The sequence below is a fragment of the Cydia amplana genome, chromosome 20, assembly GCF_948474715.1.
Source record: "Cydia amplana chromosome 20, ilCydAmpl1.1, whole genome shotgun sequence".
Classification (NCBI taxonomy): domain Eukaryota; kingdom Metazoa; phylum Arthropoda; class Insecta; order Lepidoptera; family Tortricidae; genus Cydia; species Cydia amplana.
The window spans coordinates 6,057,423-6,081,867 of record NC_086088.1 but is presented as its reverse complement, the minus strand read 5'-3'; the positions used below and the strand labels follow the sequence as shown (position 1 = coordinate 6,081,867).

General features: G+C 39.3%; 2 protein-coding genes across 2 annotated transcripts; both read right to left on the bottom strand.

Annotated features, from left to right (window-relative positions):
- Positions 1 to 1,082: 1,082 nt before the first annotated feature.
- LOC134657723 (uncharacterized) lies at positions 1,083 to 9,633 on the bottom strand. The gene is made up of 11 exons (XM_063513285.1): positions 9,492 to 9,633; positions 8,866 to 9,020; positions 8,208 to 8,359; positions 7,697 to 7,779; positions 6,507 to 6,652; positions 5,624 to 5,695; positions 4,673 to 4,846; positions 3,947 to 4,096; positions 3,265 to 3,440; positions 2,132 to 2,209; positions 1,083 to 1,365 (listed from the first exon to the last, which is right to left on the bottom strand). The coding sequence occupies exons 1-11, from the start codon at positions 9,550 to 9,552 to the stop codon at positions 1,083 to 1,085; spliced, it is 1,530 nt and encodes a 509-aa protein (XP_063369355.1). The 5' UTR covers positions 9,553 to 9,633.
- A 1,461-nt stretch (positions 9,634 to 11,094) lies between these two features.
- LOC134657722 (uncharacterized) lies at positions 11,095 to 20,136 on the bottom strand. The gene is made up of 11 exons (XM_063513284.1): positions 20,125 to 20,136; positions 19,437 to 19,556; positions 18,709 to 18,854; positions 17,701 to 17,777; positions 16,443 to 16,660; positions 15,836 to 15,980; positions 15,084 to 15,187; positions 14,161 to 14,343; positions 12,880 to 13,052; positions 11,789 to 11,887; positions 11,095 to 11,494 (listed from the first exon to the last, which is right to left on the bottom strand). Exons 1-11 carry the CDS (start codon positions 20,134 to 20,136, stop codon positions 11,095 to 11,097), a joined length of 1,677 nt encoding a protein of 558 aa, XP_063369354.1.
- Between the last annotated feature and the right edge of the window lie 4,309 nt (positions 20,137 to 24,445).

Genomic DNA, 24,445 nt, shown 5'->3' with positions numbered 1-24,445 from the left:
ATAAGTTATAACATAATTGTAAGTTATAACATAACCGAAATATTCGTCTGAATTTATTTGAATACCTATTATAGAATAAAATGAAATTTGAGTTATTTTATTGACACCCCAAATAATATTTATAAAATCCGTAGATTTGAAAGTCTATTTATTCGTTGTTGGCTCTTCACTTTGCTTTAAATGTCTACGTTGTTGCTAAAAATTACCATGTAGTTGGTAATTTTCTCTTAATTATTATTTCATATCATAGAATTCTTCATAAATAATCGAGCGTAGTAATTTTATTACAATGTGCCTACTGTTACATCTACTGACAATCATGGAAAAATGGATAGCCCATGTCCTGGATTGTCAGTACATAGATGTAACTTGATACTTGATGTAACTTTTCTCAATTTTGTCATGTTTTGTTGAGTGGGATTCACAAGCATTAATACCTATGCTGCCGGCTCAGCACGGTTCCATTTTTATCGACTATCACTATGCCCGTCACTTTCGCACTTACATACTTGTTAGAACGTGACAGGCATGGTGATAAACGATAAAAATGCGACCGTGCTACTAGGGCAGGACGCATACCTCCTTTAATGCTTATTACATTATAAATATCCCAAGCCTTAAGTATTCAGCTTACTGTGGGGCTAGGTCGAACCCAGGACCATAGGCTTCCTATTAGGCAGGGTCACAACCCGCTAGGCCAGGCGGGTCGTCGCATTTAGCAGGTACTATATACAGTTAAGTGTAAAAATATGGGTAGGTTAGACAACTTACTCAAAAATATATCCCATAGTTCTTAATTCGCTGACATAAGTTCTATGGAATATCAATTTTTGAGTTGATTTGTGCACCTATGTTTTTGCTCTTGACTGTACCTACATCAAAAATTCCGGGAAAATGCACAACTCTCAATGTGTATGATGATAAACTATATTATTGTAGACATGCGTTTTTGTTTTAAATAAGTAAATATGATGGCAAGTATGTTGCCGCTATAGACTTAAGGGCTAACCTATCCCATAAATAAAACATGTTAAAATCAATTTTAATTATTTTATTAACCAATACAGTCATATTGCAATATATTAACCGGACCTTAGTACTAGCCCACCGTGCTCTTGTACTTTGTCCACAAATTCCGTCTGGGTGGCATGTGCCCCCGTAGTTGCTTGTTCCTCTTTTACTGGATCTGTCCCTGCTGTCACATCAGCAGTCGCATTTAGCCCAACAGTTACATTTACACCACTAGACTCATTAACTCCGCTAGTCGCATTTACTCCATCTGTCAAGTGTTCCTCGATTGATTGTGTTGAATTAGTTTTATGTTCTTGCGCTCTTCGTAATGCAGCGATTTCGTTCTTTGCTGGTCTGAAGATGAGTAATATCTCATGAGTATCAAATAAAATAGTCTTAATTTCATAGGGAGTATTTGTAATATTAGGAGTGAACTACTGACAAGTGGACGTTGAATTTGATGAAATTTGTATGAATCGTATCCAATTACGTAGACAAAGCATATTCATGGCGATGTGCACTTTAGGGCACTAGGAACTAGGTGCATATTATAACATTAAACACAGTAAAAAGTGTCTTCCTAATAAAAAGGGCTGAAAAAAGGTTTCATCTCGGAAATATATATTTTTAATGGTCGACGCAGCGAACCTTCAAAAATGTTTGTAACCGGTCAGTACCTATACAATCTCCCCTGGATACCATCAGAGGCTGGTTTTAGTGTAGTACTGACCGTCGGTGCTTAGCGATCCGCACCCCGCACCGGACCAATATGTATTAAGTTCAGGAAGCGTTTTAGAGATGTGTTTTTGTATGAATGACGCTGACGTGTCCGCGCGGACAGTCGTCATGAATTGAAATGAACTTCATACAAATGGTCGGTGCGGACCGACGGTCAGCGCGATGCTAAAACCAGCCAAAGGACCTGGGGCCCGTTTCTCAAAAGCTTGTAACTTGTAATAGTTGTAATAGATGTGGAAGTCCCTTTCCAACAATAGCTGTCAAAAAGTGACAACCACTTGTATTACAAGTTCCAAGCTTTTGAGAAACGGGCCCATGTAGTACGCTTGCGACAGTTGTAGCATAAAAATTAATATAAGTACCAAATTAATGAGCTTCTTACCCATCAGGATGATCAGCCCAACTCATCACAGTTTCCGTGTGCGTTATACTGGATCTGTACATCTTGGCGCATTCTGGGCTGTATAATAATTAACAAGATACATATGTATAAAACTTTCAGTTAAAAACAGAACTTTGAGTCACACCAGACGCCCGTTTCTCAAAAACTTGTAACTTATAATACAAATGGAAGTCCCTTTCTAACAAAAACTGTCAAAAAGTGACATCCGCTTGTATTGCAAGTTACAAGCTTTTGAGAAACGGGCCCTTGCAAGTTTTTAGTTTAAGTGTATTCACATTCACATGTATTTTCTGGCCTGGCCGCAGTGACGACCTAACTTGATTAGACTCTGGTGATAGTAATGAAATAGTACTAATAGTAATAATCTTATCTGACTATCGGACCCATGGACATACCCCGCTTATGGCCCAGAGGGACAGACAATCTGGTCTTATAAATAGCGCAGCTGAGCAGTACCCTGTTTTTGTAGACGCTGGTATAGAGGAACGGGTAACAATTGTTGGTGCGCTCCTTCATGTGACAGACGCTTAGCTACCTGGGACCCGTTTCTCAAAAGCTTGTAACTTGTCATATGAGCGGATGTCAAATTTTGACAGCTTTTGTTAGAAAGGGACTCCCACTTGTATTACAAGTTACAAGCTTTTGAGAAACGGGCCCTTGTTACTGTTATTCTATAAAGATCCGAAGCTTTCCATAATATTGTGGTCCAAACCTCAATTTTGAGTTATTTAATATTTGGATTTCAGTATGGAAATGGTTAATGCCAACGCCCAACAGGATAGCGACAGCGCTTGAGACGTTCTAAAACCTTTCCGTACAAAACCAATTCTTTCTCATCAATATCACTTACGAACTCTCTCTCTTCCTAATAGCTATCTATCTGCTTTCCTGCTTAACCTTCTCCACTTAACCCTGTCCATGACATCGTCCTCTGATAACTATCACTATCACTCACTCATGTCCTTTTGCACTATATCCTTCCATTTTGCCCCTGGATCTTCGACCTGGGATGAAAAATTGTAGTGCCTTTCCTACGTAGTCCAAGGGCCTTCTTTTTATGTGACCATACCATCGCAGCTTGCTCTCCTGCATTTTGTCGGCGATTCACTTACGATGTGTCCTTATAAACAGCGCAGTTGATCAGCATCCTGTTTTTGTAGACGCTGGTGTAGAGGAACGGGCCGTAACACCTGTTGGTGCGCTCCTTCACGAGACACGCTGAGATGATTCCGATGACCAGAGGCCTGTGGCTGACGTCGTTCGCTATCAGGGGGCCGCCGTGATCGTTCTATTACAATAAACGTTATTAATTTCATTTTCATTTTGTTGTTGATTGTTTTATTCGTCAGATTTAGCTAAAAATGTGGTATATGGTTGGAGTTCCCTATTCTGTATCTACAGAATAGGGCGAAGATATTGTGCTTTTTAGGTAAGTATGTATCTACATACTGTACTTCGTATGTATATTTTAACTCAATGGAAGATTTTTAAAAAATCTTCCATTGAGTTACCACCATATACCATATTATGATTTATTATATAATTCATGTCCCAATTTGGGGTTTCGTATTTATTCCGCCCAGCTCCTTAAACCAGCCATATTTTATTCCAATCTGACGAATAAAAAATCTACAGTAGAATTAATATCGATCCTACTGACATAAACGCTATCGAGAAAGTAAGTTACGTTCTCGATAGCGTTTATTTCAGTGCAAAACTGGTGGTAGCCACACTGTAGGATCCTAATCATAGAGCGGGATAGTGTTAAGGCATATACTTAAGTAAATTCTTAACCTCACAGAAACCTCCGCTGCCGGATCTGCGCCCAGAATCGTTGTGGAAGGGGCTGTGAAGCACCAGCGATGAGGGATCAATAACACGTCGCATCTTCTTATCGCTCGAATCTCCGGAGTACATGATGTCGGTGCAATCCACGTATTTTTCCTAAAAGATAATATAATTATCATCGGGAAATATTATAGAGGAGCGTCACGTAGTTTTATCACATCTCGGTAACAGCGTACAAAGTAGGGAAGTACCTGCAGGTAAGATGAAACGTTAAAAGCTTATTTTACCATTAACATTGTATTGGGATAATTCGGAGAAGTGTGAAAGGTGTAGGAGAACCTAAACATAAGAAGAAATTTCTCAATAAATAAAATAAAATAAATAAGAACGTATTATATCTTCCGTATCATTGTAGGATAGGGTAACACAAACCATTTATATATTAACATTTGATATGTAGGTACATGTTTTCAGATCGATTATTTTGCAAACAGAATTATATAGCCTCGTGCCGCCCAATGTATCCAGAATGTACACTCAGTTTCAATGGAATGTTAACCTTAACTAATAACAATGAAGGTAGCATTTCATTTGTCTCGTAAAATTTTTGAACAAATGAAATTCAACCCAACTGAAAATACAACAAGGTTCAAACTTCCTTGGCTATATTTTGTATGGTGGGCGGCACGAGGATATAAATGGGTGCATATGGGAAGCAAAGGTGAAACCTACCTTGCAAACCTCACTAAGGTCTGGAGTGGAATCTTTAGTGCAGATCATATAGTTGTCAATTATGTTGGCGTATCTCGCGCCCCAGCGTCGCTTGCACTTCCTCTTGCTGATGATGTGCACTTGGGTCTCTCGGAGGATATTCAAGTTCATGTCCCGCCTGTTCGAGTTTACCCACTGAAAATAGTGTAAGAGAGATATGCGTCTTCAAAAGATACCATAATGCATATAGAGAATCTCTGGTGGCCTAGCGGTAAGAGCGTGCGACTTGCAATCTGGAGGTCGAGGGTTCAAACCCCGGCTCGTACCAATGAGTTTTTCGAAACTTATGTACGAAATATCATTTGATATTTACCAGTCGCTTTTCGGTGAAGGAAAACATCGTGAGGAAACCGGACGAATCCCAATAAGGCCTAGTTTCCCCTGTGTTGGAAGGTCAGATGGCAGTCGCTTTCGGAAGAACTAGTGTCCACGCCAATTCCTGAGATTAGTTGCCAAGCGGACCCCAGGCTCCAATAAGCCGTCGCAAAATGCCGGGATAACGCGGGGATGATGAGATAAATGCATATACTGGAGAAATTGGGATGGGTACTGCTGTGGCCGGGTAGCTTAGAGGTAGGGCGTTAGCCTCGCAAGCTGAAGACGCCGATTCGAATCCGGTCTCCGCCACTGGAGGGATTGGATTGGTCACTTTTTTAGTACATATGACATTTCTATTTCAGTTTATAATGTAAGAGAAAATTTACATGGGATCACAATACATGTTCCTCGCTTTTTCCTGTTTATAAGCCTTTTTACGCCTGTAAGAAACATGACGCCATTTTGTCTTACTGTGCCTATGTATACCAGCAAACAATACTTATAATATGTAGGTATAGGTACATTTATTTATCATTCTCAGCAGATAATGTCCTTTATAAGTGTAGTCTTTAGACAGCGATGAAAGATCCTTACGTCGTCATATTTCAATGTGCTTCCCCAGCCGGCGATGACTCCCTTGTTGCCTGGATTCTCGAACGATGAACTCTGTGGGATACGTTACCAATATGTTAAAATTTCTACTTACTGTCGTCTCATAAACCTGTAATTACAAAAACAGAAAACCCAACTGCTTAAAAATAATGAACTAAAACACTTTTAAAGTGTTTGATATCAAGATATCATATATCGGTCTTTTCTCTAGCTTTCATTTGATACCTAATAGGTACCTACCCATATTGCTATGGTAGGAACCCCCCCTTTTTTCATTTGCGGGCGCCATTTTCAAAATGTATATAGCCTATGTCACTCACTACCATAATTCTGACGAGTTCAACGACCCTTCATAATATGTCAATCGCGTAAAAAATATTTGCTTGTTTTTTGTCCCCAAAAACGTGACGGAGTCGAGCTTTTTGTATGGGATGAAATTAGGTTTTTAATTTTATAAGATAATTATAATCTATGTCTGGAAAGACAAGCAACAGCACCAACTTTTTTTATTTTTTTGATATAAGACAAAAATACAAGCGTGATAGAGTGGTCAGAAACGAGACAACCAAGATAATTTTGACCCAAACACCATGGCAGCATGGTTCCATTTATATCGCCTGTCACTATGCCTGTCACTTTCGCACTTACGTACTTGTTAGAACGTGACAGGCATGGTGACAGGTGATAAAAATGCGATCATGCTACGGCCGCAGCTATCATGGTCGCATTTTTATCACCTGTCATGCCATGCGTCACTTTCGCACTTACAAATTTGTTAGAACGTGACAGTCATGGTGACAAATGATAAAGAGACGGCCATCTTAGCCCTACAGCTGTTTAGCGACATAAATAGAGTATAAAATACCCGATTGTTGTAGCAGATGGGCTTGGGCACATAGTCGCAGCCCCGGATCCTGCGCTCGAAGTCGAACTCGTCTTCAACCTTCACGACGGCGATGTCGTTGTTCATCCACCGAATGTTGTCGTTCTCGTGCCCGTCGAACACGTAGTCTGTGTAGCAAATGGTAATTCTTGGTAGGTGTATAGTGGTAATCCTATCTTATTAAAATGTTTAGAGTAATATATTATGCATGCTGTGTTCACCTGTAATTGGTGGCGCAATTATAATTTAATATTACGCAAGTGTGTTAGTCTATAAGTTGTTGTTGCCACTGTTGGTGAACCTTAATAAAAAAAAAAAAAAAAAAATGGGTTCTGAGTCTAAGACTTCTAAGTTCGTTAACCTGCCAGCAACCCGCCAGGCGGGTGCTCAGTCCGTAGTCGCTTTTCGCTTCATACGGGTTTTCACATGTTACCAGCTACGCGTAGCACGCACGCGCTGGCATTGAACACATTCAACAGTATTCAACATTCAACATTCATTCATTCATTTATCACAATAAATCATCCCTGCAACTCCCATCCCCCATTTTATGGCTCCTCTACACGATGGGCCAGCGCCGGCCACTCCAAGGGACGCAGCCATGCGGTAGAATGAGATAGCAATATCACTTGCTCCCTCTAACGCATAAATGCGTCCCTTGGAGTGGCCGGCGCTGGCCCATCGTGTAGAGGAGCCATTACTGCATTCATACCGCGAACGAAGGCAGAGCAGGGGTTCCCAATCTTTTTCAGTCCGCAGCGGACTTGTAAGTTTAAAGTTTAGGACAAAACAGTTGAATACAAGTAATACCTATTACCACTATTGTACAGATAAATATGTGGACAGATAAATGCTTCATATTTACCTATATATATATATATATATACCTATGCATGTGTCCGCTTACCTACTTCTTAGAAAAATGCATTGGCAGTAGACAGACAGCCTCAAAGAGGCAAGGGGTTTATAGTTTCTGATTGGTGGCGGCAAGTTGTTCCAACACTTCGTTGCAGAAGGTAAATGGTAAATGCTAATATGATAGGGTAATTCCAGGATAGGCGCCCCAACTCAAGAAAAAACTATGTTCCCATTATTCGCAGTGTATTACGTGCATGCATAATACGTGTTAGAAAAGGTAATCAGTGTTGTGAAGTGACAAAATAAGAACTTACTTCTCGGAACACACTTCCAAATCGCCTTTTTCGCGCCATTTTTAATGCACATGTTGTTAGTTGACGACCAGTCCTCGCTGTGCCTGTTAATTTATTTGCATTATTATAGTAATAAACCTTTGAGAGATTTTATTTCTGATGAATATTTACCATCAGTTATTGTACGAAATAAAGCATTTTGCCTTCTATCCTTGCTATACTAGTAGGTAAAGTGTGACGTTTTTCAAATAATAAGTGGTTTTAGTCATCTTTTTAACTGTAAACGAGAAACCAGATGTTATCACCTATTAGGCTGCCTTTCCATGCAAGTGTGAAACAGTGCGAGGCAGTGATACGATGAGCGAGATAAAATTCCACCTAAACCGAAAAAAAATCTAAAATCTCCGCTCCTCTTTGCACTATTGGTGGATTTTTCCTGGCTGCTTCGCTCCGCTTCTGTGAACAGGCAGCCTTAGACTGTCCTAACATTTAAATGAAACCTTGCTTCATGTTCACAGTCAAGCGGTCTCACTTGTACGTCCCAGAAACCACGTAGAAGTTTCTGGCGTCTTCGATACACGCCGCGGAGGTCAGTATGTATTCATCGTGGACGATGACGCCACCACAAAGCCATCGGCGGTAGTCTCGGTACTTTGGGTTGTTTGCCGGCAGCTGAAGATATACCTAATGGAAAAGGGTATATATATGAAAGTATTATATCGTATATATCTTTTTTAAGTGTAATATACGTTTAATCGAAAAAAAAATTGTTCTGAAGCCGGATTCACATTTGTCTGTCGTGACGTATCGTGTTATGTTTTGGCAAATCAGAAATAATAATAAATTAAGTCAAGATGTGTCAGGGAGTGTTCCAGGACTTCCAGGCTAGAGACAACACTAAAATCGAATCGAAAATACTACAAATTAAATAGGTCTGGGATTATCTTAACTTACCTTCAAAATATACTCGGGCTAACTTAACCTTACTCGTAGATACTGTACATGACGCGGGGTGCGATAATATAAGTATTTATAAGCATTCTTGGAGTGGGTACAAAGCCTTACAGGTTGATATCGCTCAAAGAGACACTTATTGAAAAAATCCGTGGGTTTTATAAAATTAAATAGTTATTTATATTATGTCATATTAGGAAGGTATATTTTATGCTGAACTAAGTCTGAGAACTAACCATGTAAGGTCTTTTCGTCACAGACTCAACGCCATCAATTATTCTTCTAGACTTATTGAGAATCTCGCTAACTTCAGTCATATTGGTATCCTCAAGTATTTTTTCTACATCTGGAGGCACTGTTGTGGCTACATTGATTACCGATGCGTCTGAAACTGAAAATTAATTATTTCAGTTACATCCCAGCTGATGTCACAAGCAATCATGTACTACTGTGACTTTTTTTCAGCTTCGGCTTGTTATTTTTATGTTAAGATAATATATGTATTACGAACGCTACCTTAAAAAACCGGCCAAATGCGAGTCGGACTCGCGCACGAAGGGTTCCGTACCATTACGCAAAAAACGGCAAAAAAAAAAATCACGTTTGTTGTATGGGAACCCCCACTTAAATATTTAATTTATTATGTTTTTAGTATTAGTTGTTATAGCGGCAACAGAAAATACATCATCTCAGAAAATTTCAACTGTCTAGCTATCACGGTTCATGAGATACAGCCTGCTGACAGACAGACAGATGGACAGACAGACGGACAGATGAGTCTTAGTAATAGGTTCCCGTTTTTACCCTTCGGGTACGGAACCCTAATAAAAAAGAACGAAAAAGGTAAGAAATTAAAACTTACCTAGAATATGGCACGACACGCATAGTAACGTCAAAATCGACTTCCTATAATTATAAATCATTGCAAGCTGACAAGGCAGGTACTAAATCAGAAAAGAGCAAAACATAATTGCACCCAACTCACAATTTCACGGTCGATTGAAACATTATTGTTTCTTAAATTTACTTGCTGAAATAGGCAGGATGATAATTTGGTTTCATTCAGAATGATAGCTGGCTGAAGCGTATTTTCTTACATGAGACTTTTGCTTGCCGATTGTTAAAAAAAATCTCTATCTCTATCTCTACATTTTTTGGTCTCATTAATTTGGGTCTTGTATCGAGAAATTTAATATGTATAAATATCATTGTTTAGGTTACTATAATTTATATATATTTAATTATCTAACATTTATGCCAACATCAATCCGAAATTGAAATGTCCTTGCATGAGTTGCATGTCATTATATCAACAACACAATGAAGTTTTACAGTTTAATAATGCTTTTCAAGTAACAAACTTTCTAAATAATAAAAAAAAATAAAAAAAAACAAACAATAAATAGGTACTCACTAGGAGAGCTATGCCACTAGGGCGTCTATCCTAGAATGGCCCTATTAAGGATCGATTCAGCCAGTGCTTACTAGATATCTGAGGCCGTACCATGAGTCGCTGCCAGTGTCAACATTTTATTGACATATACGCTATTGAGAACGTAATTTACTTTCCATACATCTCACTCGCACTAGTCGCACTATATGAGCGAGATGCATAGAAAGTAAATTACGTTCTCGATGGCGTTTATGTCAGTGCCAAACTGGTGGTAACCACACTGAGGTGTAGGTATTTAGAAAATCTGTTATAATTTTTTTCTACTCCCGTACTTTCATTTGTCATTTAAAGGGTCGTGCACACACCTTTAAAACCCTACCTTATAGTTGTCAAGACAAGTCTTTAGTCTATTCCCCAAAAAATAATTTGTGCATACACGCAGTATCTTTTTGGCGATTTTACGATACTTCGTGTAATGACCACTTAAAAAATATTGAATGAAATACAGTGTTGCCAACCTTATTTTAAATGTCATCTCTGACAAATAAGTGAACCATAGACATGTTTTTTTTTTAAATTTCATTCATTCTTTTCCCGCCCGTACCCTCCATTTTTGCTCCTTCTTGAATTAAAAAGATTTGTTTTTTCTATATTATTTCAAAGTAAGTGCTTGGTCGTAGAAAAAGTATTGTATGCAACGTTGTTTAACTGAGTCAAAAAATACTCGTGGCGTCTTTATTAACAATTTTCGGCTTCGCCTCAAATTGTTACTCACGCCACTCGCCTTTTTTGACCTCTCTTAAACAACGATTACATAAAATACTATAAAATGTTAAAAAAATTCCATTATTTATTAATAAAAAAAAAATGTTTTTAGTTTTTTTTGCTTAGAATACGCTTGATGTGGCTAACTTTTATTTATTTATGTAAGTATACATATTTCTACTACTTATTTCCAATTTTGTGGGAGAGAATGGAGATAAAAACAACTGATATTTGTCTTTTTTCGGGTTCAATGAAAGCTCACTAAGTCACAAAATATGATTTATTATATGCGCGATTAGTATCATACCTAATGCCTCGATTTAAGGGATTCTTTCCTCGGCAGTGCGACGGAACTATGATTCCCAAGCTTGCCAAAGCTTTTCACACTCGCGCTACCGCGGCGACTCAAACGCACGCGCCCGCTGCGTTTTTGCGGCGTGACTTGGCGTTTCCGCGGCGGGACGTGGCGTCTGACCTTGTATGCAAGCACCCCCTGGCCGGAGAGAAACGCCTCTGACATGTGTTCCATTACGTTTTTACGGTTTTTTCGGGGATTATTATCTACTAGTTTAACAGCGCTCATGCGTTCAGCAGATCTTGTGTGGTTAGATTTTCGTGTTTTACTTTTGCTGTGGTGCTTTTTCTTCTTAGATTTTTCTTTCTTAGATTTCTTGGTCTCAGCCTCTTGCCTGCCTGTCCTTAGTTGCCTGGATAAGAGTGTGTATATTAGTATTTGTACTTATAAATATGTAGGGGAAGTCCGGGAGACTTGCCTAGGTAGGAAATTTTAATGTTTTGGCATGCATGTGTCATGCCCGTATAGTTAGGTAAGATTGGATAGGATTAGCTCATAAAATAAACATTCTGATTTCATCAATTTTGAATAAAATTGTTCAAGGCTTGCATAAAACTCTAGGACTCCTACTCTTCCTAGCATAGGCAGTGCGGTAGGTGCGTATATGATAAGTTATTTATAATTGTATATGATATGATAAGTTTACTTTTTTAAATACCTGTTGTCCTGGTACTTGTAACCCCAATTAATATGTTCTTGGTCTAGCACCGTACTGGAGTCTCTTAATAAAGTCCTACATTGTTTTCTGTAAAATATTGTTACGTTAATAAATAATATCAATTGAAGGGGTTACCCTGCTACCGTATGGCAATGCTAAATATTTCGTATGTGGATGTTTAGATGGGTCATTCTCAAAAAATATGTCTGCTGTCTAATAACCGACCCATGCAAGATGTATGAAAAGAGTAGTGGCAATCAATTAGAAGCAAGCGCAGCAGACATATTCTCAGAGAATAACCCAGATATGCTTGTGTGCTAGATTTATATCGACCGGGATATGGAACGTGATTACCTTTTGTATTGTTTTACGCAGCCGACGCGCAAGAATGAAGGCTTCGGCACACAGGCGCGTTTTCCGGGCGGGGCGTGAGCGTTTTGTATGTAAAAGCGGCGCGCCACGCTCACGCCGCGCCCGGAAAACGCGCCTGTGTGACCATGGCTTGAGTGTAGACTGAGCGCATTCTGCACAACTTTGACACCCACCCGCTATCTTCAGTCGTGAACAAAATGCATGTAAAAAAACTGCGTCGAAATATCGGGAGCTCGAAAACAATACAAAAGGTGATTACGGTCCATATACCGGTCGACATAAGTCTAGTGAAACTAGTTGGTAAGTTGGTAAATACATAACGGTCGAGACCCCCTATTACAGTGGTTCCTAACCTTTTCAGTCCGGTTACCCCTATGACTAATAACTAAGGAACCTGATTTTACCCCTCCTCCCAATGGTAATAAAAAATAAAACGTGTACGTTTGTTGTATTGTTATATTAGGTTAGCTTATTTTATTACCCCCGTAAAATACCAGTTTTACCCCCACGGGGGTAATTACCCCCAGGTTAGGAACCACTGCCCTATTAGGTATAAAGTACCTGTATCAGAAGACCTTGATCTTCCAGATTAAAATTTTCGGTTTTTTTTTTAAACTAACCGTGAATCATTCAAACCTGTAATGTTTGTCTGTGTGTGTAGCGTTTTTCATTGTCTAAGATAAGGAAGTGCAGGTGACTATACAAACCCCAACTGCCTATTAATAGCACAGTTGATGAGGTTCCTGTTGTTGAACACGCTGGTGTACAGGAAGGGGCCCACGCAGCGCTTGGAGCTGTTCAGGGTTCTGTAGGCGGATATGATGCCGATCACCATTGAGGTCTTGCCCTGGCCCGTGATCAGTGGGCCTCCGTGATCGTTCTGAAAGGTAAGATGGTGTATAAAAGTCATATAAGTAGATATAGATAAAGAGTCTGCCGGCCTAGCCAAGGTGGCAATCGCTATCGCTACGACAACGAAACGCTTTGTGTCTCTTTATCACTCTCCCATATTATGGCTCCTCTACACGATGGGCCAACGCCAGCCACTCCAAGGGACGCATTTATGCGTTAGAGGGAACAAGTGATATTGCTATCTCATTCTACCACATGGCTGCGTCCCTTGGAGTGGCCGGCGTTGGCCCATCGTGTAGAGGAGCCATTAGTGCGACAGTGACAGTTGCGTTTCGATTAGGGTTTGCACGACGGATCCGAAATGTATGGGAATATCCGCGGATCCGGATCCAGATCCGGATAATTCCATACATCCGGATTGCAAACCCTAGTTTCGATCGATTGGTACGGAGCGTAAGCGATTGGCATGTTGGCTACGTGGCCTGAAGTGGTTAGGAGTTCCGTAGGTGACCACGATTCTGGTCTGTCTGGCCTGACCACCAGTCTGGCCTGGACCCACCTTTATTATCGTTTATAAGGTCGTCCAACTTTATTTTAGTTGGATGGTATTATCGTCTTTCATAATGTTAGTTGACGTAAGGATAACCACTATTGTCCAAATGTCCACTGTCTTAACAACTTGTTAACAACGGACAGATTGCAAATTCTAGTTCGTTGTTTGCAAACGTTATAGTAAAGACATAAGATACACCGATGGTCAGATAAGATTGTACTATTTCCTTACTACGAGTATAACCAGAAGCCTAATCAGACTAGGTATAGCCACAATGGTCAGGCCAAAAAGTACACAGAAATGCAAAATTGCACGGCCACTTTATGAATGGATTTCATTCATTATAATATAATACATAATTATACTTAAGTACATATTATTGTATATGTCCGTGCACTTTTGCAGCTCGATGTCAGTTTGCGTATACACAACTATAATTATTCAAAACCCTGAACTTCGGCCTTTTAGGGCAAAAATCTGGTCCCACTTTTGAGCTAAGTTACAAACTAGTACAGTTATGCTGGGCAGTCAGACACAAATACAGAGGTGACATAAATAATTACTCAATAACATGTTCATCTACCTCACAAAACCCTCCAACCTCTTTTCCTTCTCTTCTCAACGATTTTTGCCTCGCTCGCCTCAAAATCTTCAACCTCTTCAACGATTGCAACACTAGCTTTTCGAATTTTTTGCCTTGATGTCTCCGGACAACACCGCCATCCTCCGGCGTGTACACTAACTCTCTACACTCCATTTGGTTTTCCTGAAAAATATACCAATACAGTAACATCTAAGAGTTTAAACTGTGGTAACCAACTTTATCATTAGATCACACATGCGTGGAAGCCACATTGCTCGATCACTTGCTCAATTGCTTAGTTGAAAATACAACCTAAGTGCTGGCTGTAAGACATGCGTCGAGAGATGTGTTCTCGTCTCGCCTCTTCCTTGTCTCGTCTCACACTTCTCCGATTGGATTGGAGTAGTGCCGAGACTCGGCGAGAGGCTCTCGACGAGTGTGTACAGCCGACATAACATGTAAAGGTGGCTCCACACCGCAGTTTTGTGGTGCTACTGTGGAGCAACACAGTACTTGCAACTTGCAACAGTAATTTCCTAGCTAAGCTACCTAATATTACCGTACTCGTATTGCACAGTGTTAAAATAAACTACGGTGTTGTGTATTGTGCCTGAATGCATACGAATGTTCCGATATGTCTATATTTTAGAAAATGTGTAAATCGCACAGCGGATTTTTGACATTTGCGGTAGCAATGCGACTATCGGATATTTTATGATTTCGTTCCCAGGACGGACGACCCGATAGTCGGGATCGTGGTACCTACTACAGCTTTATATGACGAAATTTTTGTAGCCAGGCGCGGATGTCTTGTTTGGCTGGGTGGCAATGAATGTGTTAATTGGAGCCACGGCATTTCATCGAAGTCACTATGTCAAATGATAACCTAATCATCCAAGTAATATTAGGGTAACAAAGAATACCTCACAGTCTAGATGCAGCTCGTCGTAAAAGATGTTCTTCCCACAGATCATGTAGTTGTCGATAACCTCGTGGTACCGCGGCAACCAGAGGCTTTTGCAGTTGCCTTTTCAAAGAAACGAAGAAAATAAGGTCAACCAGGTTAAATGCAATTAGTTATTTTTAGGGTTCCAGACCCAAAGGGTAAAAACGGGATCCTATTACTAAGAGTCCACCGTCTGTCTGTCAGTCAGTCTGCTTACACAACGTTCAACAATATTACATATTATATTAATAAACATAAAATTAAATAAAACAAACTGACGCTAAGAAGTACCCCGCTCAGTTTAATCCCGCGGCAAGACACTGCGCATATTTTCAGCAGCCCAGGGATTGTAGTTACAACTTATAACAAGTGACGGCATTGACATTACAAACAACATAATTATATAAAAGTTATATTTAAATTTTGACTGAAAATATATATAAATATGGCACATCCAAAAACATGATTTAAACCTTGTCAGTGAGATAAAATTACTCGGTAAATATTCCCGCGTGGAGCGCGCCCGCTATTTTTCTATGATCTTTTTTCTCACTAATTAAGTCTGTCAGTGTCACTATCCAGTTAGTGGTAGTGTCGTTAAAATAGGTTTAAATAGGATGCGGAAGGCAGAAAGACACAAAAGTACTGATATTTTAGCTTAAAAAGCAATCAACGCGAAGGAAACGCGGTTTGTCATTTTAAAAAGAAGGGCAAATTTTTGTACATTACCTTTTGGTAATATTTCTACGTCGGCTTCCATGAGCTGGACTGAGTTAATAGAGCGGGTAATATCCGGATAGGGGTTGTCAACTACGGTTGAGGGGATGTCAGTGGCGATGGCGGTCGCGGCGCCAAAATCAATGGCGTCGGTAGGCTGTTTGGGACATGTATATTAAAATATTACTAATAAATATCAAACGATACTTAAAACATAAGTTATGAGCCCACGGTTTTCACAAGCTCGGATTTAGAGACCTAGGGCACTTGGTATGACACTTGGAACTTAGAGAACCCTCTTCTCCATCTTTAAACCATTGTTAGGTTACTATCTCGGGTGAGACTTGAACTCACGGCCTCTGGATCGATACTCCAGCGCTATGCCATCTGAGCCACCAAGACCAGATCCATAGCCAGCAAATCTTTCCACCATATGGGTCAAGGGGATCCTAGCAGACTGTAATTTTAACACTTAAATTTATTCTAAGTTTAATAGCATCGTTCGCAGATGTTTCTGCTTGTTAAAAACCGGCCAAGTGCGGTCCTTTCCAGGTAGCCGAGCCAGCGGAATCGTGTAGCTTCAAATGCTAGCTTAGTTTAGCTTTAGCTGAGTGCTTACGTCTGTAAAGTCTTGGGTAGAACCCCATCCTGCGACAGAAGCAGAGGTTTCTGGAGCCTCGAATTCGTCGCTCACGTTGTTAAACCTGATCATTTGCGGGATGAAGTCGCAGCCCTGCACGCGCTTGTTGAAGTTGATCGGTTCCGCCGCCATCACGACCGCTATGTCGTTCTCCATCCATTGGATGTTGTTGTACTCGGTGCCGTCGAAACGGTAGGCTGTTGGATCAGAATTAGTTATAGTTCGCGTTAAGCATGGAGTTAAATCATCATTGTCCACCGGCCTAGCCACACCTGTAAACAATCAAATCGTTTCTAATTAGAAAGTTCACAGTGACCATTTGAAGGCATATTTTCTAATTAGGAACGATTTGATTGCTTACGAACATCCCCAGGCCGGTGAACAACGTTGATTTTACTACATTATTCATCTCATCCCGCGAAGTACACACTCGTTGAGAGACCCCGAGACAGGCCGAAAACGAGTGTATACATGCTGTTCCCTTCTCGTCTCGCTCCTCCATGTCTCGTCTCGCGCATCTCCAATTGGATCGAAGCGGTGCCGAGACTTTCGACGAGTGTGTACAGCCGACATAATGCGAACGAACATTGAGAGTATTCTGATCAAAATTGAAAGATTAAATAGATTGAGAGATAAAAGATAAAATAGATATAATGACAAAATTCGATCTAAAAGGTTGCGCCAAGCAGTGCAGCAATCGTTAGAGGGTCTGTTGCTTGATAGTTTTATGGCTTAAATTGATTGTGTGAAACTACCTATTTATACTTCTGTATGGAGTTAAAGTTTACCATGCCTAAAGAATTGAATAAATTCAGTTAAAATTAAACTCTATTGCCTAGGCAATAGGTAAGTGACGGCTAATTAGAGCTAGTTACTAAAAACAAGTGAGTGGATATAATTAAAAACCCTGAAAAATATCAGAAAACCGCTTCAATGAAAAGTAAAATATAACAAAATAGTTTTTTTTTCGAGTTCAAGTACTTAATCGTCTATTTGTTACTTACCTTTAGGCCAGCGTTCGGCAACCTGCGGCCTGTGAACCTGTCACTTGCGGCCCGCGAGCCTCCCTGGCTATTTTCTATGTAATAATGACAAACGATAACGTCTGATAAAGTCATAAATATTAACAAAGTGCGGCCCGCGTCAACTAAGCTTCGTTAACTACTATGTGGTCCTTGGCTGCTAAAAGGTTGCCGACCGCTGCTTTAGGGAATGTACACAAATATTGATAACTTACTTTTGGGAACACATTTCCAAATTGCTTTCGTAGCGCCGTTCTTAATACATTCGTTGGTCTGTTTTGGCGGTACCCATCTGTTAAATAAAATCATCATCATCATAATTACCAGCCTATATATATCTTTCCATTGTTTGTCACAGACAGAACATTTGAGTATGTTACAGTTGACAGACCAAATTATATTAAAAGAACATAGCTAAAGCATAGAGAAAAAAATACATAGAGTGCTCACTCCATACATCAGTTTTAGTACCAAAAAGACTATTACTATAGATATTATAGAGATATTAGACTATACTAAGCATCTAGCATCGAGTAGCGGAACTATCAGTAATACTGCTACATCTATTGTCAAGTAGCAGTACTAATAGTTCCGCTACTCGATGCTAGATGTAGACACTGAAATTAATAGTCTGAACTGATGTATGGAGTGAGCACTCTTGTCTTACTATATTTCTCTATGGCCATATAGAGAAATATAGTAAGACAAGAGTGCTCACTCCATACATCAGTTCAGACTATTAATTTCAGTGTCTACATCTAGCATCGAGTAGCGGAAATATCAGTACTGCTACTTGACAATGGATGTAATAGCACCGACCGGAAAGTCTTATGCTGTTGAGATAAGACTTTCCGGTCGCTGCTACATCTATTGTCAAGTAGCAGTACTAATAGTTCCACTACTCGATGCTAGATGCTAATAGTCTTTTTGGTACTAAAACTGATGTATGGAGTGAGCACTCTATGTATTTTTTTCTCTATGCTATGGCTAAAGCTATGACAAGAAGTTCGCCTGATTCTACGACTCTAAAACCGATGAATTCTGCAACTATGTTTCACTGCAGTGGGTCACGAATCAAGTTAGTTTACTGACTCACGTTAGTCCGGGCCGGGGCCCGAGCTTCCAGAGCTTCGTTTTCTATGGAAAGAACCAAGTGATCACCGATCAGCCGTCATAGAAAATGACATGTCGGACGTTTCGGCCTGGGCACGGCCAACCTTTACCTGTGGGTTCCGGAGACTATGTAGAAGTGGGTGACATCCTCAATGCAAGCGGCAGACGTGAGGATGTAGCGGGGGTGGATGATGACCCCGCCGCAGAGCCAGTTGGGGTCCAAGGCTGGGGTCATCTTGGCAGGCCGGAGGTATACCTAAGAGAGAACCAATAATTATTCTTCAACTGAAAGTGTGAAGGTTACTTTGACAGCGCACGCCATAACACTTATACGTGTCCATGGCTGGCGCTGTAAGCAGTACTAGGTATAAAGGGGCTCACTGATTAACAGTCCGCCGGACGGTATCAGCCTGTCAGTTAGAACAAAAATTTGACAGTTCTGAACAACTGACAAGCCGATACCGCCCGGTGGACTGTTAATCAGTGGGCCCCTTGACGCCTGTGGGTTCAAAAGGTTATATACCTAAGAGCATTTAATAACCGGAATCGCCTTTAAAAGAGCTTGTGCATACTTGTATGGACTGACGTTTATCTGACATAGCTATTTGTGCGTTACGTACAAATAGTCATACATTTGACGTGCGCCTCCCGCGCACAAATCGGCAGACAGACAAGGCGTCTCCAGTTACTAAAGGCTCTAAGGTTGAATATCAGCTGTACACTTCTAGAAATTGTCTCCCATAAGAATCTCATCTCCCCTAACCGTTCCAATTTCAACGATTATCTGCGATGGAGCGGTGACTGAAAGATTGAATGAACGGTAGTGATTAAAACTCACCATATAAGGTCTGGTGTCAGAAATTGCCGTTCCTTTCAAGATCCGCCGTGTTTCGTGTTCCGGTCCAATAGGTCCTTCCTGTGATTGTGTGTGTGTGTGTGTGTGTGTGTAGGATCCTTGCTGTGGATCTGATGCATATTTTAAAATAAGATTTTGTAGATATTTATTGTAATTTGTGTAGGCAGGTTCATTGCAGTTAGAACAAACTGTTGTACTTACAGTCAGCATCAAATAAGTATAAGTAAGTACCAAAATGACTGCCAAAATGGCCAAAAAATATATTGAAACATACTTTTGTTAGTGTTAGAAATAAGGTCTTATTAAGGTCTGTAATAGTAAGTGTTTTACTGTTAACTAATAAACCTTAACCGTACTGCTCATTCTTAGGCAAGACTCGAACTTGCGACTCAAGGATACTTATCACAATATCACCCCGCCGCTCTACCAACTGAACTACCGCGACTTACCCGTTGACAGTAAGTTTTTCCATTGTTTCTTTATATCTAAACACCATGATAGTTGTTATTTTAAGTTAAAATAAGGTATATTCGAGTAATTTCAAAGAATAATATCGAAAATCACCCATAAGGTATCATCATATCAGACACTATTTTCGTAATTAAGTGCCCGACTATCGGGATTGATCGGCATTACTTTTATTTTGTTATAAAATAATTAAAATACTGACCATAGTGACCATTAGTTATATAAAAACCTAGAGCTAACAGAAACCAACGTAACATCACGTACACCTTTGTTCATAAAACATTTGCCTCTGCGCACAATTTCACGCAACGCCGAAACTCTGATCGATTTTCATTATGATTTACCTGACAGTAAGCGGTGGTGGCCGAGTGGATATGACGTCCGACTTTCAATCTGGAGGTCGCGGGTTCAAATCCTGGCTCGTACCAATGAGTTTTTCGGAACGTATGTACGAAATATCATTTGATATTTACCACTAGCTTTTCGGTGAAGGAAAACATCGTGAGGAAACCTGCATACATCTGCGAAGAAATTCAATGGTGTATGTGAAGTCCCCAATCCGCATTGGGCTGGCGTGGGGACTATAGCCCAAGCCCTCTCGCGCATGAGAGGAGGCCTGTGCCCAGCAGTGGGACGCATATAGGCTCACATTATATTATATGACAGACTTACCTACATATTATAGAACCCGGATAGTGACTATAGCAAGTACCTACCTACTTTTACTTTTTTACTAATGAAAATTGACTCTTTTCACCGAGAAAGATCATAATCATAAGAAATTAGTGAAATTAATGTAAAATAAAATTTATCGTTAAAAGTCGAGTTCTAGTTTAGTCAGGCGTGGCTCACTCCGCGATTTCGTCGCTTTGCTACAGGTAGCTAAAAGTACATCCGTTCCACACCAATTTTGGTTAAGCCGCGCGTGGCGCTGTCGCCACCTAGCGGCCATATCTGTGCTGATCGTAACAGACGCGTTTTGTTAGAGAGTGGGTCTTCTGTACTTAGTACTAATATTTATTCTGTGGTTTAGTAAATATTTCTGGATCGGTTAGGTAAAAAACTGTTACTGCTATTCCTATATAATATTGTACAATTATAATAATACATCATTATGGTAATCCCCGGATTTTCACATCATAATCATAACGACAGACGACATTTTTTTATAATACCTAATTTTAAATAAACTTATTAAACCATAATTATATTAACAATTTCATGGGCCAGCTGGCGCCATCGTCTTACTATTTATAGTTGATCACCAACTTACTCTAATGGTAACATTCCATTTCTAACCGCAGCTGCACTACCGGTACTGAACGCGTCGTTGTCATTGTCAATTTCCATAGTAAAATTGACAGTATTGCAGCTGCAGTTAGAAATGGAATGTCACCATAAGGAACGTACTTTATAGTACTGCTACTTGCCGCCAGATGTCACTATCCTAGTGTGGGCTTACGCTATTCAACAATAGAGGGCGCAATACTGCTGGAATGTGATACAAATCAAAATGACTGTTGGCTCATGGCTCTGCTGATGTTCATTTTCAACTCCTTGAGTCCCAAGTTCCAAATTTTTCCTTTGAGTCCCAGAGATCTAAAATAACAACCAAAAATGACCTCAATGTTTTAAAATAATTGAATTTTGACTGCCATTGCCAACCTAACAAATTTTTAATCTTCTTAATACTAATAAATGAATATGAATATATATTCAAAAACATATACGTAGGCTGTTAAATATTTAGCTCGTCAGATCCCCCGCCCCCGGCTACTTATATCACTAGATATCTAAGTAAACCTAAACTTACCTATAAGTAGGTACTATAATACTACGCGTAGCGTATAGCGTATAGCGTAACTATAATTATAATACCTAAATAAATCTTTATTGTTCAAAACATACATGCTACATAAATTAATTTGAAGCCCTGGAGCGTTATACAACTGAGAATAAATGAAAATTAGACAGCTTTACCTTTTTTAAGGTTGCAAGGGCAAATATAGTCTAGTTTCCATGTAAATTTTTCATTACATTACACGTCTCGATTAAAATGAGTAAAATAATAATATAATAAACTACAATTTTGCGTTAGCCGCCTCCTAAAGTTTAAAAAAAATCCTTGCCGTTTCATCACAATCATGAGTCACATTGGAGAAAGTAATTAAAATAAAATTGAAACAAATACTAAAGACACACAAATTAGATTTAACAAGACAAGATCCTCGCTCAGCGAAAAGAAAGAATTATTTATTTAGAAACTGTACTTAAAATGTATAAAGTGATCTATCAGTGTACTCAAATAAAAAGCTGGTTTAGGAAAAACAAAAAAGGTAATTACTTAGATAAATGAAGTTAATTAGAAGCGGATTAATCGTAATCAACTGAATTAACTTTGAAGCTGTGAAGAGTTTTTTTCTTAAGCCATTTACAATTAAAAGGAGGAAAATTTGCGACGAGAAAAAAATACTGACGCTTACAGCCTTTAATTGTAAGACGAAGAACCCACGTAGCGGGGCGTTTTTAGGGTTCCGTAGCCAAATGGCAAAAAACGGAACCCTTATAGATTCGTCATGTCTGTCTGTCTGTCCGTCTGTCCGTCTGTCCGTCCGTATGTCACAGCCACTTTATTCCGAAACTATAAGAACTATAATGTTGAAACTTGGTAAGTAGATGTATTCTGTGAACCGCATTAAGATTTTCACACAAAAATAGAAAAAAAAACAATAAATTTTGGGGGTTCCCCATACTTAGAACTGAAACTCAAAATTTTTTTTTCATCATACCCATACGTGTGGGGTCAGAGGTTTCTAATATCATTTCTTTCTAAACTGAATAGTTTGCGCGAGAGACACTTCCAAAGTGGTAAAATGTGTGCCCCCCCCCCCTGTAACTTCTAAAATAAGAGAATGATAAAACTAAAAAAAAAATATGATGTACATTACCATGCAAACTTCCACCGAAAATTGGTTTGAACGAGATCTAGTAAGTAGTTTTTTTTAATACGTCATAAATCCCCTAAATACGGAACCCTTCATGGGCGAGTCCGACTCGCATTTGGCCGCTTTTTTTTTTAAGTTGTTCCCTACACTTTTTTTTCAAATTTGGGATTTTGTATGTTATTTCTATTCAGAATCACTAGCTCTTTCTATCCTAATAGGAGAAAAAAAGTGTCCCAAAATTTGCATACATTTTTCGATCTTTCCATTCCGCGACCGCCATACAAAGTCTATGAAAAATGGTGACGGAATGGAAATAAAAACCTTCGGACACTTTTTTTCTCCTATTAGGATAGAAAGAGCTCCTGGTTCTGAGTAGAAATAACATAAGAAATCCCAAATTTGAAAAAAAAGTGTAGGGGACAACTTAAAAAAAATGCCCAGCGGTGCCGGTGTGGCACCGTCTGTCTATCTGACAGCGGATCCCTTTGTTTGATATAATTATTGAAAGTCATAATGTAATGATTGTCAGATTATCATTAGTCATAATTCAGAAACCGTTAACTATAGATATGTTAGGTTAGGTTAGGTTAGTTTTATTGCAATCCTGAAGAGTTACGCGTTTCTGAGAAAAGCCAAATTATGACTAACGAAAATGCGGACAAACAATACATTATGACTTAAAACTTTATGGGAAACAATAGAGACCCGTCTGTCACCACTGTCTGTAGGTATCTCATGAATCGAGAGATTGAAATTTTCACAGATGATGAGATGACGTTTTTCGGTTGCCGGTATAACAACAAATACTAAAAAAATAATTTGTACAGAACCCTCGGTGGGCGAGTCCGACTCGCACTTGTCCGGTTTATTTTACACTTCCGAAAAAGCTAAAAAGCCGCTATTTGGCGAGATAACGTTTGATACCTAATAATAATAATGATAGGTACTTAGCTTTTTTAACGAACGCTATTACAGAATTTCAGGAAACATCGAATGAAACAGCCAATTTTTTTTTCGTGATCTCGGGGTGATTACCTACTTCGTCTTAAGGAGGTTAAGTAAGTACTTACTTATTTCGAAATATGGAGGTTTTGGGTATTAAATGGAGGAGAATAGCATTTTATTTCGTTTCATCAAGAATTTCGTCTAATCGAGCTTCAACTGTTTCAATAAAAAAAATGATACCTACCCTAAGTTATTAAATTTCGTTTCACGTAATGTCGTCATCGATTACCTACCTAATATTTAAATTATAATAATTGATCATTTAAAATCTTCGATAGGTACCTATATAATTATGAACAAATTATATTATATTATAGTCATAAACAATATAAGGATAGGTAGGTATATAAAGTCGAATTGCTTACGCATATTATTCACATTTTATATTTTACTTTTTATAGTTTTATAATTTCTAATAAAATATTGCATAATTGACTTAGGGGTTATCACACTATAGGTAGTGTGATAACCGCCCAAAGGTAGCTTATGCCACTGTGTATATGTAGTAACAACTGCAGGCACAATCGTACCCAGGTTACCCTAAATGTATACTTACAAAATTGTACAATTTTA

Excerpts from the sequence above, each read along its gene's own strand:
- LOC134657723 (XM_063513285.1), bottom strand. The coding sequence starts at position 9,552 with ATGATTTATAATTATAGGAAGTCGATTTTGACGTTACTATGCGTGTCG. Across the intron at positions 7,780-8,207 it reads GTGGTTTCTGGGACGTACAA|GCACAGCGAGGACTGGTCGT; the intron begins GTGAGACCGCTT and ends ATAAATTAACAG. Across the intron at positions 2,210-3,264 it reads GCTGTTTATAAGGACACATC|CCCAGAATGCGCCAAGATGT; the intron begins GTAAGTGAATCG and ends ATTATTATACAG.
- LOC134657722 (XM_063513284.1), bottom strand. Across the intron at positions 18,855-19,436 it reads CTGACACCAGACCTTATATG|GTATACCTCCGGCCTGCCAA; the intron begins GTGAGTTTTAAT and ends GTTCTCTCTTAG. Across the intron at positions 15,188-15,835 it reads CGTAGAAATATTACCAAAAG|GCAACTGCAAAAGCCTCTGG; the intron begins GTAATGTACAAA and ends TTCTTTGAAAAG.